At 32.9% G+C, this 24,667-nt stretch overlaps 1 protein-coding gene across 2 annotated transcripts in view; it reads left to right on the top strand.

Annotated features, from left to right (window-relative positions):
- CDH7 (cadherin 7) overlaps positions 1 to 24,667 on the top strand; it is a 137,210-nt gene that overhangs the window by 70,546 nt on the left and 41,997 nt on the right. For both annotated transcript variants that reach the window (XM_012465385.3, XM_012465386.3), the window contains exons 5-7: positions 52 to 219; positions 2,698 to 2,885; positions 22,805 to 23,058. In XM_012465385.3, the coding sequence (XP_012320808.1) occupies positions 52 to 219; positions 2,698 to 2,885; positions 22,805 to 23,058 (610 nt within the window). The remainder of the gene's footprint in view (positions 1 to 51; positions 220 to 2,697; positions 2,886 to 22,804; positions 23,059 to 24,667) is intronic.

The following is a 24,667-nucleotide window of genomic DNA, read 5'->3' as shown; positions in this document are numbered from 1 at the left end:
TGTAAATGCAGTGATTCATGATGCGTTTTACTGGGATTTGAAATTTTACAGGAGTCATCAAGACTGCCCTTCCAAACATGGATAGAGAGGCTAAAGACCAGTATTTGCTTGTTATTCAGGCAAAGGATATGGTTGGTCAAAATGGAGGACTGTCAGGAACTACATCAGTCACTGTGACCCTAACTGATGTCAACGATAACCCACCTCGCTTTCCTCGAAGTAAGTTGTTTTCGTAAGGGATACAAGTGCAGTAACTTTCCCTGAAAGTCATAAAATACATCTATAATTTTTTTTTCAAATACTTCTAAAGCAAATAATTATCTTACTTTATTCTCCCAAATTTGCATTTTATTAGAGACATGATTTTGATTCAGCAATATGGATTGTAATAGTATTGAGCAGAAGTAGAAGCCATCATATATTTGCATTACTTCTATCTCAAATGTAGTGACATTTTTCCTTCATCCATATTGTGAATACCAGACAATTATTAATTGTGTTTATGTATGTCTTTTTTCTGACTTTTCCTTTTTATATTTTATAAATTATAAGCTTGTTGCCAGTTAATAATATTCAAATATGTTTTATTCATTCTATGCACTAAAATACTGTTTTATTTTTGAAAATCAGAAAAGAGTAATAAACATTTTCATTGTTTCACTTCTCACTTTTTTAAGCCAGTTCATTCACATTGAGCGTTCCTTTAGCAGTTCCCCACATCTTTCTTGTGCAAACATTCAGTGTTTTAAAAATCAGTCTAAAGAACTGGAAAACCAAATGTCCTCAATTCTGCTGCTTTGACCAAAGTGGCTTTTAATTTAACCAAGAAAAAAGAAAAAGAATATCTAGGTAGAGGTATGCTGTTTGTAAAAAACGTTTCACCTCATTCTCTTTTCAGTTCCTTTTTTTCCCCCTAAGTGTATGTGCTATTTCTTTAAAACATTCAAGAAAATAAAGAGATTGTGCAGACTACAATGTCTGTACAATGTCTCTAAAATGCTTTTCCAGTTGAAATGGGAAACTAAACTCCCTACCAACAGAATTTAGAAGTGAATTACATCGAAAAAGGAAGCTGTCTGAGCAAATATGAGTGCCATTGTTTTTTCCTTCAATGACTGCTTTCTAAAAAATTTTCACCTTTATCTTACATATTTTTAATATTTACATTATTATACAACAAATGGTATCTCCTGGTAATATATAACAGTGATCCCAAGTTTAGCATTTTTTTTTTTAACTAAGCCTATTCTTAATTGTGTTCTTGATGGCTTATCATAAAGAAGAAGGAAGAACTTTTAGAATTAAAATAATGTAATGATCCAATTATCTTGGGCTCATAATGAAATGAACAGCTTCTCTTTTGTTTAAGCCTAGAATGATTTAAAAAAATGTAGAATTTTAGTAAGATACAAGTTTTCTAGGCCATTATAGATCCCCTATATAAATTATAGATTTATGTATTAAAGTGTATAAAGTCAAGGTTATATCATTGTTATTCATTTTTGCTGGGATTTTTCTGTACCAGTGAATTACGAGCTTAATATTGACATTTTTAAATTTTACAAAAGATTCTTTGAGATGTGTGAAAGGGGTCACTCAAAGGTGATAACATATGTTATAATCATTTTAAAAAAAAAAAGGTAACTATTCACAAATTCTAGAAAATTGCAAACAACTCCAAGTCTAATACATATTTCCATCATACAGGCACATTTTCCTTTCTATATTCTACTCAGAGAGAATCCTTTCTTCTCCCTTCACAAGACAGGACAAATGCACCACAATTTAACAACCAAAGGAAACAGAAGAAGATGCAGGAGGCAGAAAACTGTTAATGATTAGAGAAACAATCATGAGGGAATATATTGTGCTGGGTTTTTCCTCATTTCTGAGTGATGGTTCATGTGTTTCTTCATCTGCCCCCAAACATTTTCTTTAGGGATGGTGAAGAGGAGTTATTACGAAAGTTAAACAAAAGTTTTAAAAAGTTATTTTTTCTATTTTACTTTTTTTTTGGTTCAAATAATATTGCCTAGGATTCTAGACCATTGTGCCCCAAATCAGTTCTACATACAACCCACACACATCATTCTTCTCCTTTTTTACCCAGTTTTCTGAAACTCTCTTGGTAAAAGATGCTAAGTAAATTCCAACATTAAGTTGTGAAAATGATTTAGGCTTTTTTTGTTGTTGTTCATTTGAAGCACAATCTATTCTATTTTTATTTCTTTGTATTTTATGTAAGTATTTACTTCTACTTACTATAAATTACTATTTATTATTTATTTTATATTACTATTTATGTCTTAGTATTTTACATATATAATTTTAAATGTAATTCAATTATAATTATAATATTACATTTAAAATTATATATCAATTATAATTAATTTAAATTTATTTTTACTTTTTGATGTAGGATATTTCTCACCACCAGAAATACAGGAATTAGAGATTCCACTCTTGCCTTTCCTCAGACCATCTATTTCTGCTATCATAGTGATTATTAGCTAATCATTCCCATCAAATTTCTTAAGTCTATATGAAATTTGTCTTTTGTTTCCCATTACTGTAGTATAGTTTTTATTAAAAAATAAAAAGAAGTTAAGTTAAGATGATGCCAAAATAACCCAGTAGTTTAACTTTTTATTGGTTAGCTTGGTGTAATGTGTTCATTTCTTGTTTTGAATTTCACAGGGTCTTACCAATATAATGTCCCAGAATCATTGCCTGTAGCCTCAGTTGTTGCCAGAATTAAAGCTGCTGATGCAGATATTGGAGCTAATGCTGAAATGGAGTACAAAATTGTGGATGGTGATGGACTGGGCATTTTTAAGATTTCTGTTGACAAAGAGACACAGGAAGGAATCATTACTATACAGAAGGTAATGTTTTCTTTCTTTATCCTTTATCACAGATTACTGAGAAGTCCTATCTGTTTTATGGGAGAATGTACTAGACAAACCGAATGGCCATATGGGACCATTACTATTTTTAATTTTAGTAAGATAAGCTATGCATTTATTTTTAGGTTACAGAATCTTAGGGAACCCTGAGTTAACATTTGTAATAACACCCATAAATTCTATCCTTTAAGAAACTCACAACCATTATCTATAGCACTATAAAAATAAAGCACACTGGCAAATGTGCTGTTTTAAAGACCTATTTGGAGAGATGAATATGTTTCTGCCTTAACTAATCCACTAATGAAACCCTAAAATCGACCAAAAGCCTGTGTATGCAAACAATGGACACCATTATTTTCTCCATAAATGGAAATAATATAATTTGAAGTAGAAACCAAAATGTTGAAGATTTGCTATATTACAAATTATTGCCTTTTAAAAAACTAATTGGAAGACTTGAATATTTCATACAAGAAGACCATGAAAAGTTGTAAAACCTATCATAATGTCTACAGAGAGAGTTCAAAAGAGATTGAAAGTCAGTATGGCTGACACTAAAGATTATTTTCCATAATATATTTAAATTAGCTCTCAAGACAGTTATGGGTGAAAATAAACTCTACTCTCTTTTCAATATAGATATATGATTTTGACAAATATTTAATCAAGATAATGACTCAAAAGCTATTATTTCAGAATGTAGTCTTATCAACTATTTGAAACGTTCAAAATATATTAATATCTTGACCCCAAGACATGAAATTTTTTGTCAGTACGAAAATCCGATGTATAACTTTGTAATTAATGCTTTCAGTAATTTGCACATATCAATAAAAAAGTTATATATTAGTTGTTTAGGAAAACATATGTTTGATTTTGGGCCAATGAGAACAAACATTTCTGCAGTTATTTCCACTGGAAAGTTGCTGTTTTAGCTCAGCTGATGACAATTTGTGTACAAAAGTTTTAATAACTAGGATAGGCCAACTGTTGGTAAAATATTTTGTTGTCTAAAATAAAAAGAATTTAGTAAGGTACACTGATGCTCAAAGATTTCAAAGAGTCATCTGAACTCAATCTGTTCACATTCAAGAAATTTTAATGCAAACTGAAACTATTTTTATTCAGTAAATATCTGTATTTTATGTATTATAATGAAGATAGCATGAATTTTTGAAAATTCTAAATTTGATACAACATATTTAATTTACTGCGGGAAATATAAAACTCTTAGTCCCTAATTTTATAAAATCACTTCTAGAAATTTTAGAAAATTGTTAGAAAAACATACAAAACCCAGATTCAATATTATGTCATCTAAAAGCATAAAACCCATGAAAAAATTGTAAGTTGAAATTTGATTCTAACTTACAATAATATAAAACAACACAAATAATTGTTATTATTCTTACAGGTGACAATATCTGTCAGGATTTTTTTTTTTTTTGAGCAATTTAAAGGCTTTATTTTATTTCCTCAACAATCTCATGAAATGACTATTAGGACACTGAAAATATAGAAACATAAAATATTGAACAATGGAAGAGATGGTAAATAATTTGTGATATTATCATATCAATGATGGAAATTTTGTCCATCATTGAAGTAATGTTATGATGTTGTTTTTGCAAAAATATGGAAAATTTTTATTTAAAAATTATTAAAAGGTAATATCCAAACTTTTACAAAGTCTTTCACATTTTATGAAAATTGTGTTTGTACAGAATAAAAGATTACAAGAAAAATATTAAAATATTGATAGTATCATTTCTAGATCTTACCTTTACTGATTTTTCAATAATATTCACTAATTATTATTATAATTGAAATGTTGTTAAATATATAAAAGTTATTCAAAGGCTAAATTGATACGTCTCATTAAAATCACTTTATAATCTACTTTGACTATTATTAGAGATGAACATTCTTTTACAAATGCAGAAATAAATCACAGAAGATGTTATTCAGTGGGCTCAAAGTTTGTGTATTGCTGAAGTTCTCTTAGGTATTAAAAAAACATAATCCTCTATTTAATAAATTAAGATTAAAAACCATTCCAAATTTTTAAGCATTCAGATTAATAGAATTTTTGGTTGTGATACTAGAGATTCCTTACTTCTGCCCAGCAATCTGAATGATGCTTTGTACCTAATGAAAGTCAATAATTGGTTATTATTAAATATTTATTCATCAGCCACTATATGAGATGTTAGCTAAATATTTTAAAAATTTCTTTCACTAAATATGAGATCAAAACACCATTATTTTTAGTTGAGATGGTTAGCAACTAAAAATAAATTTTATTTTCTTAAATGGCTTCTAATACATAAATTCTTATCTAATTATCTGTTTTCTTTGATAACATCAAAGATTATTTAGGAATAATTAAGCACACACACAATGTACAGAAGAACTTTAAGATACAACAGTGTTGAAAAATTTAATAATATTACTTCTGTGCCATAAATAGCCAATATAAATTTGAATATGTAACAAAACAATTCTTGTTCATCCTGTATTACTATGAAGTGGAGAACCAAAATGACCAGCTATCAAAGGTCAAAAAAATCACATTAAGTTTAAATCCAGAGATTTTAAATACATGAGTAGACAGTTCAGATGTTGAATGCCAACATGATTTTCTATATCATTTTGAGCCGAAACACACTATTTGTAAGAACAATAATTTAGCCTAAGAAGTTAGTCGTGGTTTATTACTTTTAAACGGCGTTGCACAAACTTGCTTTCAGTTTTCTAACTTGCAAAAGAGATCTGATTTTTAAGTTTTATCTTAATATGGAGAATATATATACCGTATTGAGGCAGAACCATTCGATTCTAAAAGTAAAATAATGTATAGCAACAAATGCCATGAACCTAAGCAGAATGGTCTGCAGTTTTTATGTTCATTAATTCATCATGATAGGATGCATGTGTGTTGAGACAAGATATCTGACACTTTGCTGCTTGAAATAGATAAAATTTGTATAAAAAATTACTCTGGTGCTTTTATACAGTACAGATAATATCAACATGGAAATAAATGAAAACAAAATCTGTTTTCTCCATGCTAAAAATCTTCAGGTTTAGCAAATGTTACTTCTTACTTTCTTCCTACTCTTTTTCTTCTCCATGTGGTTCTGAGTAGATACTAGATAGTGGGGAAATTAACTCGTATACATGAGCTTAATTTTTATTTCCAAAGCTCCTTCCATCTCCAAACTAATTTTTAAAAATATTGCAGTTTTTCATTATGGGTTAATATGTTCCAGTGTCCAGAGAATCCTACTTTCTCATCTGTATTGAAATAAACAAATGTAAATAAATAATTCCTGTAAGATTTGACTAAAAATAGTGGAAATGATACATTTGCGTTTTACTGCAGTTTAAGCTTACTAATTTCAAAAGTTTTGTTTTTACTTGCAAAAATTGTTCATAGTGTTATACAGTTGATTCTTAAACAATATAGGTTTTAACTGAGTGAGTCCACTATATATGGAATTTTTCAATAAATATATTACTTTTTTGGAAATCTGTGACAATTTGAGAATATTGACTGATGACTTATGTAGCCTAGAGATCTTGAAAAATTTAACAAAAAAGTAGTTATGTAGTGAGTCCTTAAAATATATGAAGATATTAGTCTATTTATGTGTTAATAGACTAATTACGTTATCAGTAAGACTAATTGTATTATCAGTTATCCTAGTCAACAGTAGGATATTAAGAGTTGTCTACGGCCATACCACCCTGAACGCGCCCGATCTCGTCTGATCTCGGAAGCTAAGCAGGGTCGGGCCTGGTTAGTACTTGGATGGGAGGATATTAAGAGTTAAAGTTTTGAGCCATCCGTATTTATACAAACATTTCTGGCTGTGTCGGGGCTGGTTCTCCTAACCTCTATGTTTTTCAGGGGTCAATTGTATATTCATCTAGTTTTTAGATGAAAAATTACCATTAATTCATAACTTTCTCATTCTCAGCAATTATTTCATTAATTTATTGAAATATATAATGCACAGTTTATGTGTAGCTTCTATGCTTCTCACCCTGTACTTGGTTCCAGAATAATCCAGGGTTTGTCTTGTTATCCTCAAACATTGCTCATATTCTAACTCTTTCTATGAACCACAAAGAACTATCGGATGCCGAGAATTGAGATCCCTTAAACTTGCTTTCAGTTTTCTAAAATAGAAAAACTATTTCAGTTTGCAAAATAGATCTGATTTTTGAGTTTTATCTTAATGTGGAGAATACCATTCTGAGATAGAACCATTAGAAAATAATAATGCATAGCAACAGAAGGCATGAACCTAAGCATGATCTGTAAAATTTTTATGATCATTAACTCATCATGATAGGATACATGTGTATTAAGACAAGATATCTGAAACTTTGCTGTTTGAAATGGATAAAATTTAAAAAAAACCTATGGTGCTTCAGACTCATATTTGCAGATATGTATTTCACTATTCCTCAGTTCCACTCAACAGTCTAGAATAGTCACTAAACTACTTGTAATTCCTGAAAAGCAATGTAGTTTTTCCGGTTCTTCAAACCTCCTGCCTGTTGACTCCCCTGTGCTCTGCTTTCTTGCCCCCATACCATAACTCATCTTTTGAGTCTAAAAAATCCCTCATATTTTTTCTTCAAACTAAATAGTAAACAGAAGAAGCACAGGGCCTGTACCAGCAAGATGTGTGTGTGTGTGTGTGTGTGTGTGTGTGTGTGTGTGTGTGTATATTTTTGTATTTTTTTTCAAGGAAGGGGGTGTGTGTGTGTGTCCCTTCAATCATGGGAACTAGTCTAATCGTGGAATGCAGATGTCCCAGTTTCAAAAATATTGTGATTATTTTCATAGACTTAGCTGTGGCCACAAGGATTGAATAAATATCCAAGGCTTTGTAGAAGTGTCCAAGAGAACTCAGACCCCATCTGTCAGCCAACTGGTCAGTCCTACCAGGGCTTTCAAGGATTTGAACATACCCTGGGGAAGAAATTGAATAGTGGATGCATAAAACTGTTTTTCTCAGGTAGACAAGGGAAAGCAGCACGGAGGTAACCACTTGTGCCACTTTCCCTTGTCTAACTGAGAAAAACAATTTATCTCACTTATGAGATAACTTGTTAAATACTGAAAGAAGAACTGGGGCGATTTCAATGGAGAATAATGAGGAAGGGAATGTGGGCACCAGATGAGGAAATGTAAATGAGAGGGCTCTTAATGCTCCTTCACAAAACTGCTATTGGTAAATAGGAACATATGTGTACAGTCCTTTGCAAATAGAGTGGATTACAAGTAATACATATTGTAAGGCATTTTAGGTACAGCTCAAAAAAATGAGTAGAAAATTAAAATATCTGCTTATTTCTCTTGAACACTTATTCGTGAAAGTGTCTGTGATAACTTTAATTCATTTCAAGCCTTTCACTTCTTTTCAAAAGACTGTATTATACTAAATATCAATATTTATTTAAAATGTTATTACTTTTCTGATTACAAATACATTCCCTCCCATTCTCCCTTCCTCCCTTCTTCCCTGCCTCCTTTCCTTCCTTCCTTCCTCCCTTCCTTCCTCCCTCCCTCCCTTCATTTTTTCTTTCTCTCCCTTTCTTTTTTCTTTTTCTCTATTTATTTTATTTCTTCCTTTCTCTCTGTCTTTCTGTTTTTCTTTTTCTTTCTTAGCCTTGAAGTCATTTTAAGTTTCTTTTTTTTTTTTTTTTTTTTTTGCCTCTTCCTGTCATGATAACTCTTGGCTGGTTCCCCCCGCTTTGATATTATCCTAAGCTTAGTGATCATTGCTTCGCTCCTAAGATATTTGAATGTCCACCATCCCTAGCTCCCAGCCTGCTTCTAGCTTCTCCATTTTTAAATACATCTTTTTAAACGATTGCTGTTTAAAACTCAAAACTATATATTTTTATTATTTCAAACAGTCTTAAAAGAATCTACCTTGCACTAAGAGAATGAGACAGAATAATACCAACAATTGAAAGGAAGCAGTGAAATGATTATTATAGAATGATATTATATACTTAGAATTTCTAAAATAATTTATTAATTTTTATCAAACTAATGAGAACTTTCATGAATGAGAACTATGAAACAAGTTAAAAATTAATAGTTTCACTATATGTACTTCATGAGAACATTGGTGTGAGTTTCTGGGCTTCATCTAACCATGGAAGAGCACCCTATGAGGACCTGTGTAAGGAATATCCATCACCCTCATTCACATCCCTAAATCTTCCATCTTAAAAGAACGTGATCTACTGGCCTAACAAAAGCAGCCTTTACCCCCAAATCAAAGTATCTTTCCATCACGTAGCCAACAGTATCTATACTCAATTTCGAAAGAGAATCTTTGCTTACCATTTTGTAACTAGAGTTTATTTGGATTCGTTTTCCCAGAATCAAGGAAGTCTTGTTCTTAAGATTTTCTCAGTCTGAACTAACAGTTTACTGTTTGTAGCCCTAACAGGACAGGATTTTGATTTTCAATTCTACTTGCCAAGATTTCAATAAACAGGGAGACTACATTATACCCTAGATGAAACTTTTCCAGGGACCTTTCACAGCAAGGGGAGTCTGCAAAACAATATATGAGTCGTCTAATTTCAGTATTCTTTGTGTACCAGAAAGTAGTGGCATTACCTGTGAAATTTCGAATGGATTTTTGAATCTGAGTCAGAAGACTAAAACCCAGAAATTATGAAAAAAATTAAATAAATTTGGCCTCCATTCATTATCCTAGAATATTTTTAAAATTTTACTGAGATAAACAATAGAATGCTATGGGCAGTCCACTTGAAACGAACAGTTTTTTGTTTGATTTTCCAGTCTCTTTTACACATAAGAAAACATTTATAACCAGACATTGCTTGGATGTTAACAAGATTTTTGTTAAAACCATAAATGAATTTGTTCTGATGGTTCTGAATGCCTAAATATTACTTCACATTTGGACAATAAAGTTTCAGTGTCCATCTGGATAGAGTAATTTCTATTGGAATTAGATTATTTTTTACCTGAGGACCAGGCTTGATAATCATCTGGATTTATTTTATCTTTACTCTATACTACAATAAAACTTTGGTCCATGTCCTTTTCATAAACATTGTACTATTATATGTATAATGTGATTCATTCCAGTTTGTGAAAATTATCATCGTATTTTGCAACATTTGAATGTGCTATACTTGGCATAGAATAATTTTAGGAACAAGAAGAGAAAAGAAGAAAAACAGTACTTTTTAAAAGATATGTTTGAAAAAGAACAAATAGAGAATAGTGACAAATTGCCTTTGATTATTCTATTATTGTTCCAGTATCTTATACAGAAAAAGCTTATTAATATGACCAAAATGTGCAAATGACAGAGAGTTTTCTTATGATTTAATCACTCCTAGACTTTAAGAATAAACATGATTATATAGTTTAACTATAAAAATGATGATGAAATTTCCTTATTAAACAGTTAAAGCAATGTCAATGCTATTTCTTGACCATTTGTGAATGCTTCTGTGATCATCTTTATAACCAGTTAAATAGGACTTCAAAATTTACAAAGTGTAAACATAAAGATTATCACATTTGAGTGAAAACTATGTTTTCATTTCATCTAGAATGCTTTCTTCTTATGTTTTGGTATCATAACTTACAATTAAGTACTTTAGTTTTTTTTTTTTCTTTAATATATGGCAGTCTTTCCTCTAATGTACCTCAGTTTTCAATATAAGTCCTCAGTTTGAATTAAATATGGAATTTTTCTTCTATAAAATGCATTATTATAGTTACTGTATGGTTAAAAAAATGAGCATTTTCAAAATTAATTTCCTATGAGAATTAACTATGCATCCAGTATCTGACATGTGAATGATTTCTTAGGTGGCCCGCATTGTCACACTATTAAGACATTCAAGCTTTTAAAGGCTAATTTTGCTGGCTAGCTTCATAATATGCTCATATATACACCCTGTGAAAGGCTGAATGAAGTCAAAATAATAAAGCATTATGTGGAGGCGTTAATAATGCTGCCTGCATGCCATTCACTGTGATAGAGTTAGATAGCACAATGTCCTTCCAGCCTTCAACTCAGCTACACCAATTTGGACTATCTGGGGTTTGCTATCTTGTATTGAAATGTGTCTTTTACCTATTACTTGTAATATTGAAGGCTAATTACTACAATCAAGTATGTATTTCATTTCGTATTTCATAAATGTTGTGTGTGTGTGGTGAGGGAAAATCAAACCAAGGATAATTCCAATTTATTTTTCTTCCTCTCATAAATTTTCTACTTTCAAACATTTTATTCGATTAATCCTGCTTCCCAGGAAGTATATTTCTAAAAATTGAGCAAAAATATTGCTCTCATTTGATTACGAAAAGGCATACATTTTGGATTATTTTAGTTATAAGGGCCAAGATAGTTTGGTGAACTTCTAAACTTCAGATTATATTTTCCACTTAATTTAATCGTTGTTATGATGTATATAAGTATATACTTACATTGTTTTAATCATTAAGTGTTTGTGCATATAGGCTTATTATTTGCTTACTAAGGTGTAAATTTACCTGTGTTTAAGTAGTCAAGAGTAGAGATGTACATAGAGTTTTACTAAAAAAAAAATCAGAAATCAACATTCTTTGAAGAAAATGATATTAATTTACATGTCAACATGTTTGACCTATCAAAAGGCACTGACTTTGTTAGCTTAGGATTATTTCAGCTTCTATTGATTTTGTTCACTTAGGAGTATTTCAGCTTTTGTTTGATTTTTTTAAATTTTGATAGTTGTTATTATAGCAATATTCTCAGAATATGTGTTTATCAAAAATGTTTTCCAGTGAGTCCATCACAAAATTTATTTTGCTATGCACAAGTCACAGATCATGTAAAATTGTCCTTCCTTCTTTTTTTTTTTTTTCTTCCCATACCATGTTGATTCCTAGGTCAATTTCAATGTGTAGGATTCCAAGAAAGGGATATTTAAGAAATAGGGGAGAATTTAATGATTGTATGAGGGAAGTTAAAAGGAGAATTTAAAGACAAAGTCAGTGTTTCTAGTTTATGTAAGCAGCTGAATACTTGTGTTGTTCTTTGAGAATGGGGTGGAGATGCTTAGGATGGCTTGGAACATTATGTTTGAGGCACTGTAATAGCCAGGTAAATATGTCTAAAACATCATGAATATAGGTCTGTGGTTCAAGGGAAAGGTCAAGAATGCAATCTTAGGTTTAGGAGTCATATGCACACACATGGCAATCAAAATTAAAGAGACTATTGATAATATCCATGGAGGACATAAATGAAATGATGAAAAGAAAGCTTTAGGCCGGGCGCGGTGGCTCAAGCCTGTAATCCCAGCACTTTGGGAGGCCGAGGCGGGTGGATCACGAGGTCAAGAGATCGAGACCATCCTGGTCAACATGGTGAAACCCCGTCTCTACTAAAAATACAAAAAATTAGCTGGGCACAGTGGTGCGTGCCTGTAATCCCAGCTACTCAGGAGGCTGAGGCAGGAGAATTGCCTGAACCCAGGAGGCGGAGGTTGCGGTGAGCCGAGATCGCGCCATTGCACTCCAGCCTGGGTAATGAGCGAAACTCCGTCTAAAAAAAAAAAAAAAAAAAAAAAAAAAGAAAGCTTTAGATATTTCTTGGTGAAACTGAAAAATTAAGTTAGCATGGCAAAGAAAGACTCAGAGAAGGCAAACTATTTTGTTCTTCCAGAATTAAGGTATTTTAAGAGGGGTTAAAAATAACTTATCAAAAAGGCTAATAAACAAAATTTTACATTTAGATGAATAGAAGGAATTGCATATGTTATCAATAGAAGAGAGAATTGACGGAGCCTCACATCTATGCTAGACAGTAATGATGGGACATAACAGAGAAGACAAATGGAATAGTCAAGGAACTAGAGCTCTTACTGAGTTCAAAGAAATTCACATGTCGAGATCTGACTTCTCCCCCACTGTTAAATTTGGCCATTTCAAGTTTATTTTGGTTCATTTTATCTGGATATGCTGCCATCACCTGACAAAAGCTGGTGAACAACTCTCATTCTCTTTCTGTCCATGTTGCATCAACTACCTTATTGCTTATTAAATCATCCCCAAGCCTGGCGCTTGAATTTCCTTAGCTCATGGTTATGTGGTCAGTAATTTGTCTGGGCTCAGCAGGGTATTCTTATGCTGGTCTTAAGTGGGCTCACACATGCATCAGCTACTAGTCAGCTTGGTGACTCTACCTCTATGGAAGTGGCTGTCTGCCAGGAAAACAAGAACCCTGGACCTGTGCCTCCCATCATCCTGTGGCTAACCTGGGATTGTTCCAAGAATGGTAAAAACAGAGGTTGTATGGTCTTTTGAGGCTGTTTGACAGAGTCGACACGTCATCATTTCTGCCCCATTATATTGACCCAAGCAAGATACAGGACAACCTGGATTCGGGTAGTGAAGGGAAAAACATCTCTGAGAAGAAAGAAGCAATAAAGTATTATGGACACAGAGAAAGTAGAAAAAATACGTTGAGTTTCAGCTCTGCTCCAGAGAGACTAACCTTCAGGTTACGCTTCATGAAATGGCAAAGGCAACACTGAATCTCAGGTCTGCCTACCTCTATCATCATCTTTTCTCCTTTATTAGCCTATCTCACAAAGTCATTTTATTGATCAAGATCAGTTAAGATTTGCCACTGTTTGATGAAGGTTTCCAGGGAAACATATGCCAAGTTGTCTCCAGGTCATAATGTGGATTCTGCTTCCCAGACAGTGTATGAACCCCTCTAGAAGTCATTGGGCAGAGCTGGAGTGCATGCTGGAAGATATTGACCTCAGCATAATCAGGGAATTGGCCTGAGCTCTAGGGTAAACGGAGTTTTAGATGTTGGGCAGAAGTGCAGTCATTTCCAAGGCTTGTTTTCTACTTCATGCTTGTAAAATCAAAACAGACTACCTAAGTTCACAGTAGGAGGCTGTGGTAGACACAATAGTGCCTCCTCCTCACAAAGATATCCACGGAATATGTGAATGTTTTACCTTATGTGGTAAAATGAATTTTGGAAACGTGATTAAGTTAAGGAGCTTAATGGGAACATTATCCTGGATCACATAATTGGGTGCAGTATAATCATAAGGCTTTTTAAAGAGGAAAGCAGGATGAGTCAGTGTTATAAAAAAGAGATACAGTAACGGAACCCAAGCTTGGAGGGATGCACTTTGAAGATGGAGAAGCCAAGAATACACCCAGCTTCTGGACACTGGAACGATTCTCCCTTGAAGCCTCCAGAAAGAATGAAGCTCTGCCAACACCTTGATTTCAGACCTCTGACCTCCCAAACTATAAAGCAATGCATTTGTTGTTTAAGCCACTAAGGTTTTGGTAATTTGTTACTGTAGCAGTATGAAATTAATTAATGCAGAAGTCAAAATGGAACATTTCTGTGGGGGCGAAAGCTTATCTAGACAGGAGAACAGAAGAGAGAAAGGAAGACACTCATTAGCTAAGTATGAATAAGTATCTGGATACAGAGCCAGAAACTCTGTGCTCAGCTTAAAGTAATACGTGATGGCTGTGGTTACTCTGATGATAACATTCCTCAGTGTGTCTCTTCCTTTCAATTCAGCGATTCTGCTAATTTTACCCATTAACTGTTCATCAGTTCTGCTGGATTTATACAAATAAATATGTCTCACCACTCTAATATAGGCAACTTGCATTCTACCTCAGGTTTACAAGGGTTAGCCTGCTTTTTTCCTTTGTCATCGTACTGTCATTCCCTGCTGTTCTTTTTTGTTTTAGATTATCTGCATCATGCTTCCAATTTATTCTGATTTTTAGAAATAAATTTGTGGGAACACTGATGCTACAACCACACTACCAAAGTTATTATCTGTGTGATCGTGAGCAAGAAATACAAATGCTTCTTGATGCCATTGCCAGACCTGTCTAAAAGATCTGACAAAATCTGTATTCTAAGTTGTGAGAATTAATAAGCAGTTAATGAGTTAATGTTGTAAAACTCCTGGAACAATAACCTGCCCCTGGTAAGGAGTATAAAAATATGTATTGTTAGTGAGAATTGTATTTAGCTGTATATGGTACTATCTATCTCTTTGCAGTAAGTTCAACTGAGAATTTGAAACGTGTTATGCATTTTAGTTGGTGGTCATAGATATAGAAAACATTGTGGCAAGATGGAGACAGCAGGTTAGGAGAGCCACTTGCATTTTTGTTACTGTGTTATTAATAATCAGGGCTCATTATACATAAAGCATTAAGTACTCAGGGAAATCAGAGGAACCTTGTGTTACTGAATGATGAAAATAGTAACTCCCAATATTTATATCATTATTTTATTCCTGATAATATCTTTATATAATTTATGGTTTTAGGCTCAATTCATTTCTGCAATTATTCAGTGTATTTTTGTTTCGATCTACCTTTGGAGCACAGACACTTTTTATCTACTGGTAATAATCTATTTGCAAACTGCAGATATTTGTTTGTGTACTATCCTAATATCTGTGTTCAAGTATAATTAAAATAATTATAATAATGACTGTCATAAAAGTATAAAATGGACATGGAGACATCCAGCAATCTCTTTTGCTTATTCTAAATTTGCTCACACTTATTTTACTGTTTTCAGGTTGTTTGGCCTTAGGTATTTTTTCTTTGTAAATCTGTATTTTATTCAAAAACTTAGTATGTATTGTAGATTTGTAAGATTAACAAAGTTTAGATCCAAGTCCAGTACAGTTAGAAAGATAAGAAAGTGTCAGTCCCCCTACAGAGAATACACCGGGCTGGCAAGACCCCCAGAACTCTTCTCCCCAATAACCCATAGACCTCTGTGAATGAATCAACAGGGTGCACCTAGATAGAATATAGTATTTATTGTTTATATATTATCTTTCTCTCACCTTCTCTCCTATAAAATACAATTTCTTGCTAAAATCTGGCAGTTTCAAGAGTCACAAAAATTTCAAAATAGAGCCCTCATCTACCTACTCAAATCACTTACTGCAAAAAGCAAAAATTGCACAGGACAGTTAAACAGGTGAGGAAGACTTTACTCAAGGCTGTTGCAACAGGAGAAAGAAACCAGACTCATTTCAGACTCAACTTGGCTAAAGCAAAGGGCTGCAGAGTTTTTATGAGCTAGGATGGAGGATGGGAACCATATAGGCCATTTGCTTTAACCAATAGGAAAGTAAATGTTCTCATATCATCAGGACAGGGTATAGTTTTACAACTTGGAACAAAACTCCTGCTGAAGTTAGGCTCTTACCCTTCTACAGAAACTGGGAGGTATTGGTTCTGTCTTCCTTGATGATAAAATTTTATAGAGATGGCTTTGGGGCCCTTAAGGAAGACATTCCTAGGTAATAAAAATGTCAAGAGGATTTTAAAAAGATTTACATATTAAAAGGGCAGAGAAAATATTTACAATGAAAAGTTTTCTAAAGAGAAGTCAGGGGCCTAAAATTAGAAAGAAACCTGTCTAAATTTACTCAAGCTAGAAGAAACATAAGGCCTTCTTGGTCATAACACAGAGAAATAAGAAAACAGAAACCACAGAATGCAGTTGTTCATAATAAAGTGGATATGTTTTGCTTTGAGATAGCATGGGGAGAAATGCCAGATATAGGTGAAGGGAAGGAAGGCAGCAAATCACACTGCCATGTGTATACCTATGCAACAATCTTGCATGTTCTTCACATGTACCCCAAAACCTATAATGCAATAAAAAATAAATAAATAATAAAAAATAAAAATAAAAAGTTCTTGGGAAATCATTATAATGAAATGTACAGAGTTATTCCTGCTTTTGTACCTCATCCAAGGTTGTAGATCAGATTTAAGCTTCTGGATAGTATATTTATTTACAGCAAATTGGGTTTTTTTTGTTTGTTTGTTTTCTTTTTGTTTTGTTTTTGAGATGGAGTCTCGCCCAGGCTGGAGTGCAGTGGCATCATCTCGGCTCACTGCAACCTCTGCCTCATGTGTTCAAGCAATTTTCCTGCCTCAGCCTCCAGAACAGCTGGGATTACAGGCATATGCCACCATGACTGGCTAATTTTTGTATTTTTAGTCGGAGGGGGTTTCACCATGAGGGCCAGTGTGGTCTCGAACTCCTGACCTTGTGATCTGCCCTCCTCAGCCTCACAAAGTGTTGGGATTACAGATATGAGCCACTGCGCATGACCTAGAGTAAAATTATTGTAAGGGAAAAGTTATAACTGCGGGTTGTTTTTCCATAGGCATGGTCTCATTTAAGCCCATTTTCTTAGGAAAAAAAATTATATTTGTTGGTTCAAGAAGTGGGGAAAAGCTTCAGATACTGAAAGCTACAAAATATGCTTTCATCTGAAAAATAGCTGCAATCTCCAGAGAAAAAATACTCTTAATGATGACAATCATAGAACTTTTGAACAAAATCAACATTAAACATAAGACATTAGGTATATAGACACACATGTACATGTACACTGTCCAGACCTGAGAGTGTCATGCTACCATTAAAGAAAACAGAATGGAGAATTTTAGAAGGATTTAACTTGGATCAGTTCCTGAAACGTTAACAATATCATTGGCTAAAGGTATAAGATCTATACGGAGGTCATTGAGCCTAACAAGTATATATTTGGCCATAGACCAGAAGCAAAGCTATATTAATGAAGAAAAATGCAGTGCAATGATTTTATTAAATGAATTCAATATTAACTTGTTTTAATGTTGAAAAAGCTAAAAAAAAAAAAATAGGCAAGGAAAACTTTGAGATTCCACTATTTGATAGTCACATTTTTTAATCCAACAGTAAATGTTATCAACTGAATTTGCCAAAGACAATAACCTGGGTGCCAGAGCATAACAGAGACGAGAAACACATATTCTTTACTTTCCATTTGCTTATAATCTAGCAAGAAATAGTGCTTCTAATAGCAGTATAATAGTAACCACAACAAATATTTATCCAGTAATTATTTTGTGTCAGTCACTGTTCTAGGTGCTATTTATTTCTAAATAATTTACAAAAACCTCATGAGGTTGATGAGGTCAGCAAGGGCTTATACATGATAATATCATACAGTGTGATGGACATACATGACCATGATTTCATATAGTATCTGTGCCCCTGAAACACGGACTTTTTGGACTTTCACTAGAACTCTTTGCTATTTAGTTTTCATGTGATTTAATAATATTGTGTTAGTCTGTTTGGGCTACTATAACAAAAATATCATATGCTGGGTGTTTAAACAGCAAACATTTATTTCTCGCAGCTTTGGAGGCTGAGAAGTCCAAAGTCAAGATTTGAGGTCTGACAAGGGCCCTCTTCCTGGTTCATACACAGCCATATCCTGTGTCCTCATGGCAGAAGGGGTGAGGCAGGTTTCTGAGGTCTCATTTATAAGGGCACTAATTACCATTCCTGAGGAATCCACACTCAAAATCTAATTACATCCCATAGGTCCTACCTCCTAATAGCATCACCTTAGGGGTGAGGATTTGAACGTAAGAATTTTGGTGGTGGGGTGTGGGGGGGCAGACACAAATATGAAATGCGAAACAAACACTAATCTTACATTTTAAAATGCATATTAAAGATGTATGTGTAAAACTCTTTGTAGTTAGCTCTCAATATAAAGAAGTTTTCTTATTATGTAGGTGAGAGGGTTATGGAAACGCTTATAAAGAAGGCGATAGTCTCTAAAAGATTTCACTGAGAGGAATGACAAAGTTATGTAAGAAATAAATAAAATTTTTGAATCATCTAAGAAGGAGCAGGAGGTGATATATATGTGTGTGTGTGTGTGTGTGTGTGTGTGTGTGTATGTGTATATATATATAATTTATACACTAAAAGAGAGATGGTGTGTGGGATGTTGATCATGGAAGGCCTTCAGTGTTAGCCTTACTATTTTGGGCTCCTTAGATCAGAGATTGGCAAACAACGGCCTGCCTGTTTTAGCCCAGCCCATGAGCTAAAGATGGTTTTATATTTTTAAATGATTGGAAAAAACTCAAAATAAGAAGAATGTGTTATGATACATGAAAGCTATATAGAATTTTAAAATCTGAGTTACCTATCAAAAAATTATTATTTGTAAACAATCATATTCATTCATTTTCATGTGGCAGAGAATGTATGCCCTGCAAAGACTGATATTCACTGATATTTATACTTTACAAAATAGTTTGCAGACTCTTGCCTTACACAGAATTCTTTTTAATCCTAATTTAATTTTCCTTGACAATATACTTTTGTAGTTTGGAAACTAATACACCAAAAAAGCTGCTTCTCTATTTTAGTGTCTCTTACACAGATGCCACGTGATATATAAAAAAGTAATGTACTAGGGTTCCAAGAATGACTATGAATTCACTAGCCTGTGTCTGTTTGTTTCATATTTGATTCTAGGTTCCTATTAATCTTACTTTGTCCTTGATGTGTGGTCTATAGTGTGAACAGTGTTTTGGTTAAATTTCCCATTATGTAATTATCCACTTATATGTATGATATGGTTTGACTGTGTCCCCACCCATATCTCGTCTTGGATTGTAGCTCCCATGATTCCCATGTGTTGTGGGAAGGAACCAGTGGGAGATAATTGAATCATGGGGATGGTTTTCCCCCATCCTGCTCATGTGGTAGTGAATAAGTCTCACGAGAGCTGATGGTTTTATAAAGGGGAATTTCCCTGCACAAGCTCTTCTTTTGTCTGCCACCATGTGAGATGTGCCTTTCACCTTCTGCCATAGTTGTAAGACCTCCCAGCCACATGGAACTTTGAGTCCATTAAACCTCTATCTTTTGTAAATTGCCCAATCTCAGGTATGGTGTGTCTTTATCAGCAGTGAGAAAGCGAACTAATACAATATACTTTCAAATATCGAGATAATTTATTTAGAAATTGCTTTTATTATTTTATATTTCCTTCTTTGATGTCTTTTCTCAATTGTTATTTTTTGAGTATAATATTAATAGTTAAATCTAATAGTTATGGACTGTATTACTTAGTAGAAATCAATAATGAGAAATCAAATAAAAATTAAAATTTTACTGCAAAAACATCTTCTTCAAATGCTTAACAGTCTTATTCATCACACTACTCTTCTCTTTGAAAACTAAATCTCAGCATATTCTGATATGCTCTGAAAATAATTTTGTGAAGCAATTCCTTTTGTCTGTAATCTTGATTCATAGACTTTCATATGAATTCTTTTATTGCTTTATTTTCATAATAGCTTTTAGGCAACCAATCATCATGCATAATACACTGTTTCTTCATGACTTTTTAGCATCCAGATGTCTATACCTCATGTTGCTGCCTTTTAGACACATTAAAAAAAAAACAACTTGCTATAAAAATTGCATTCATTTCTGCAGTAAATTTTAAATTGTTCTTTCATAAGGGAGACACACTTTTACTTGAATACAGAAATACTTGGTATGCCTTTTGCTAATGTGAAAACCTGAATGGATAACTTAAAGGTTGTGGTTTTGCATTGATTCGAAAGGAGCTGACAAATGGGATTTCTAAGCATAATTTTTTACATATAGACTCATCATATTTGGATATAAGGTTTCTCTTACCATAAGTAATTTTTGTAAAGAATATAAGAACAAACTGAGATTATTATCCAAACTATTTACGAGTGCATTTTGACATCTCAGTAAATGCTTTTAGGTAAATGAGAATGCTTCTTAGAAGTTTCCCCAAAATGAAGGTTGGAATTTTTATATAGGCCCAAGAAAATTTTAATGACTAGGTCGGGTTTCTTAAGAGAAGATTTGCATCAGAATCACCTAATGAGCCTTCTAAAAATATATCTGCCTGTGCCTCGTCCTGCACCTGCTGAATCAAAATCCCCTGGAAGGGGCCACATGTATTTTAGAAGGGTCTCTGGTACGTTCTGATTCTCACCATTGTTTGACTACCACTGGACAAGACAAACTCTGAGATAACAATAAAAAAAAAAGAATTAGCCTCATAAAAATATTACTGAGTTTGTTACTACAATGTTGTTATGGCAGTATTTTCCATGTGCCCCAACATTTTTATATAAAACCTCATATAAGAATTAATACGTTTTTGTTCTGGAACAATTTTATAAAATGTTGTTGTGCTTAAGAAAAAATGATATACCTGACTGTATTTCTTCCCTTATCTCTCACTTTGACCCGCAGGATTCTTTCAGTCAGATGTATAGTTCAGTTTTCAGCCTCTTGTACACTGAATATCTGTGTTGTAATTGTTGTTGTTGTTGTGTTAATTCAAGAAGAGGAGGCTCAAGAATTTACTGAGACTTCCCTATGTATCAAAAGCATTTTAGGTACTGAGAATAATAGTGATGAACAGAATTGTCTGGGCTTAAAAATCTAGTAGCTGAGACAGATGTTAAATAAGCATTTTAGTAAGTACTCTCTGGTCCAGATATTGTAAGCCTATTTTGTGTATTGATATGTATATATATATTTCTTTTTCTTACTCAGAGATAAGCCATGGGATCTCTTTATATAATATTTGTGTGCAAACACATACATACATATGTAATGTGTATACATATATTTTTATATATAATGTATATACATATATATGTGTTATATTGTATGTAGCACCGTCTATATGCACTATACACAGTTTGGGATATATGATATACAGTACAGCATGTGTATATAGCCTATTTTATATTTATATAACTATATTGTTTCATTTATTTTGGTTGTCACATCGTTTGAGGGATAAGTTGGAATAGATGCATGCCTGCATAAGTACACACACATATGCCCAAACATATAGTGAATGAATTTGAATTACAATTCTCAGTATTACACATTAGCTCACATTTCATAATGCTTTATTTTAAAATACTGACAACTAAGTAAAGTATGTATTATATTTTGCAGTATTTCTGTAAAGTTCTTTACTGTTTTTAATTCTTTTTGCTTTACATTACTAAATATAAAAAGGATTTGAGGACAGTTTTGCATTGGAGAGATTGAAATTGAACGTCATAAAAAGCTGTTAGTTTCTCTATCCATTGAAGAAAAAGAAGCATGTTATTGTCACAAACAACTTCTGCATGTTATGTATTTGATTTTCATTTTTCAAAGATGGTACTTTACTAGTGCAACTAGTTTAATTTTCCTTACAACCTTTTTTAGCTCCAATGAGGTTTGAGTTGGTCACTAATTTTTAGGAAAATTGTAGCATGTAAATCCTTTTGGAAAACTAGATACAGCCTATAGATTCTAAGATATAACTGTTAACCTCCTAAAATAAAGAGAGATCTAGTCTATTTTGATGGAGGAATAATGAAGGTAAACATGATGGGTGCTTCATGGAGAAGAACTGTCCATATTTACAGACTGAACAACCTCAGGATGGCACACTTGACCCTGCAGCCACTTTTTGAGTGCCCTGAAAATTCAGAATCCTAATGCAGTCCCCCAAATCACTGACCTTTTAAATGAGAAATTCAATGGAAAGTAATGTTTTTCTTCATTTTTAAAGGGCACCCTGGGTAGTACAGTTAAATTACATGGTTGAAGAATGTTACATTCAAAGTCCCTGTTGGAAAAAAAAATTAAATTTGACCAGTCTTTTTTTCAAATAGTGTTCCAAAGACCTGCATCTGTCTGTTCATGTGGCATGTAACAGAAGAGTGGATGAAGTGATTCAAAAGCCCTAACCATTGTTTGTGAGCCAGGAAAGCAGCAAGAATTTTGATTGGCATTGGTATTTATTATTTTCGAATGCTGATGGTGAATTTACATGGCAGAGTCCTTCCTATGCTTATTGACATTTACAAATGAAAAGGCTCTGCTTTGCTGACTCTTTAACTGGTAATTTAATTTTCCTAATGACTTTCTTTACAGGAGCTGGATTTTGAAGCCAAAACAAGTTACACACTACGGATAGAAGCTGCAAATAAAGATGCCGACCCTCGCTTTCTAAGCTTGGGTCCATTCAGTGACACCACAACCGTGAAGATAATTGTGGAAGATGTGGATGAGCCCCCGGTGTTCTCTTCACCCTTGTACCCTATGGAGGTGTCAGAAGCTACCCAGGTTGGAAATATCATTGGCACTGTAGCAGCTCATGACCCAGATTCTTCCAACAGCCCTGTGAGGTAAAAATTCATTGTTCTCCTTTTCTATGGTTTTTATAAAAATATATCCTTATTTACAACTCTTGTTTGTGTTATGGTGCTTCTTTGTTCATAACAAAAATCCATTATATATAATATGTATTACAAGTTTGAGTATGAACAATCAACCACAGCATATATATATACACACACACACACACACACACACACACACATACACTCAAGTTTTAACAGCAGAGGTGAAACAGAATTAGAATCATACATTTTACCAAACTCAAAAATGTCATCTGATTATCAAGGCCATTATCATTTTGTCATATTTTTAGACATCCATTATTATCCACAAGCCATTGCTGATGTTCCTATTCCACCAATTATCCTGAATCTCTTTCAAAGCAAAGCATGTTAAAAAATGAAGTGATACATGTTTTAGTTGTAGGATAAATATGTCTATTAGAAAAAAAATTGTACCACCAATTCAAATTAGGGACTAATTTGTAAAATCGTTGTTTTAATATTGGTCTACTTGAAGAGTATGTGTTTGTTCAGTCTAATATTTCTACTTAAAAAATTAAATAAAAAAAAATCTACATATAAAGACTATTAAAAATATCCTTGCAGTAGTCTTGTATCTAGGCTAGACACTGTTATAGCCAAATAATATATTTAAGACTGACACAATGGTGATATGTAAGCATTTCAAAATATGTCAACATTACATCTTGCACTTTTTAGCTATAATTTATAATCTGAGATCTATGTGATTTTGTGTATATGCATGTGTTTTTGTGTTTGTGTGAGACTTTTTTTGAGTTAGCATTATAAATAGAATGTCGTATTATAGTTCTTATTTGGATTTGTAAGTAAAATACTTCACTTTTCAGTGTGAAAGTTTGATTTTGATTACAAAGACTATTAAGCAAAACAAAATGAAAAAACAATGATTGTTTTATATTGGGATATGTTTAATTATAAGCTATCCAAAGACTTTTAGATTTAAATAATATTCAACAATGATAAGAGCTTTTGAGCTAAGTCTGGATGTTGGCTATAAATTGTCATGAAGAGTATCTATAATTTAACAACATTTCTTGGTTAAAAATAGCTCATAATGTTGTTTCTTTCTAAAGTAATAAAATGATTATGTGCATGTATATACACACACACATATATATTTTAAAGTAGTATATATACATATTTAGATAATTAGTACCCTCCTTTTCTTTTCTTTTGCCTGACATTAATATAACCTAGTAAAGGACTGGTATAGAATAATAGTTATTTAAAAAATAAAATTATACATATTATATCTTTATATAGCAAATGCAGAATGTATTGATGACTGTACTGTTATTAACGTGGTGATAATAGACCATTTCTAAGAATATAATCTGTGCACAAGAATGTCTATGAATCACAAATGTAGCAGATAGAATAAGCCTTCTATTCTTCTCTGTAACTGCCCTGCCTTTATTGTCAAGAAAACTTCCTGACAACAGTTCAGCCCCACATACCAAGTCATATTAATTTGGGCAAATATGAGTTTGAGTTTTTTTATAGCATTCCATCTCTTAATGAAACTTTTAAGCCTCTTGTCCTCATGAACAATCAACCACAGCATAATTATTGG

This window comes from Aotus nancymaae, unplaced genomic scaffold (assembly GCF_030222135.1).
Source record: "Aotus nancymaae isolate 86718 unplaced genomic scaffold, 86718_ANA_hifiasm-v0.15.2.pri h1tg000020l, whole genome shotgun sequence".
NCBI lineage: Eukaryota > Metazoa > Chordata > Mammalia > Primates > Aotidae > Aotus > Aotus nancymaae.
The sequence above is the reverse complement of the archived record's forward strand: the minus strand, read 5'-3'. Positions and strand labels throughout refer to the sequence as shown.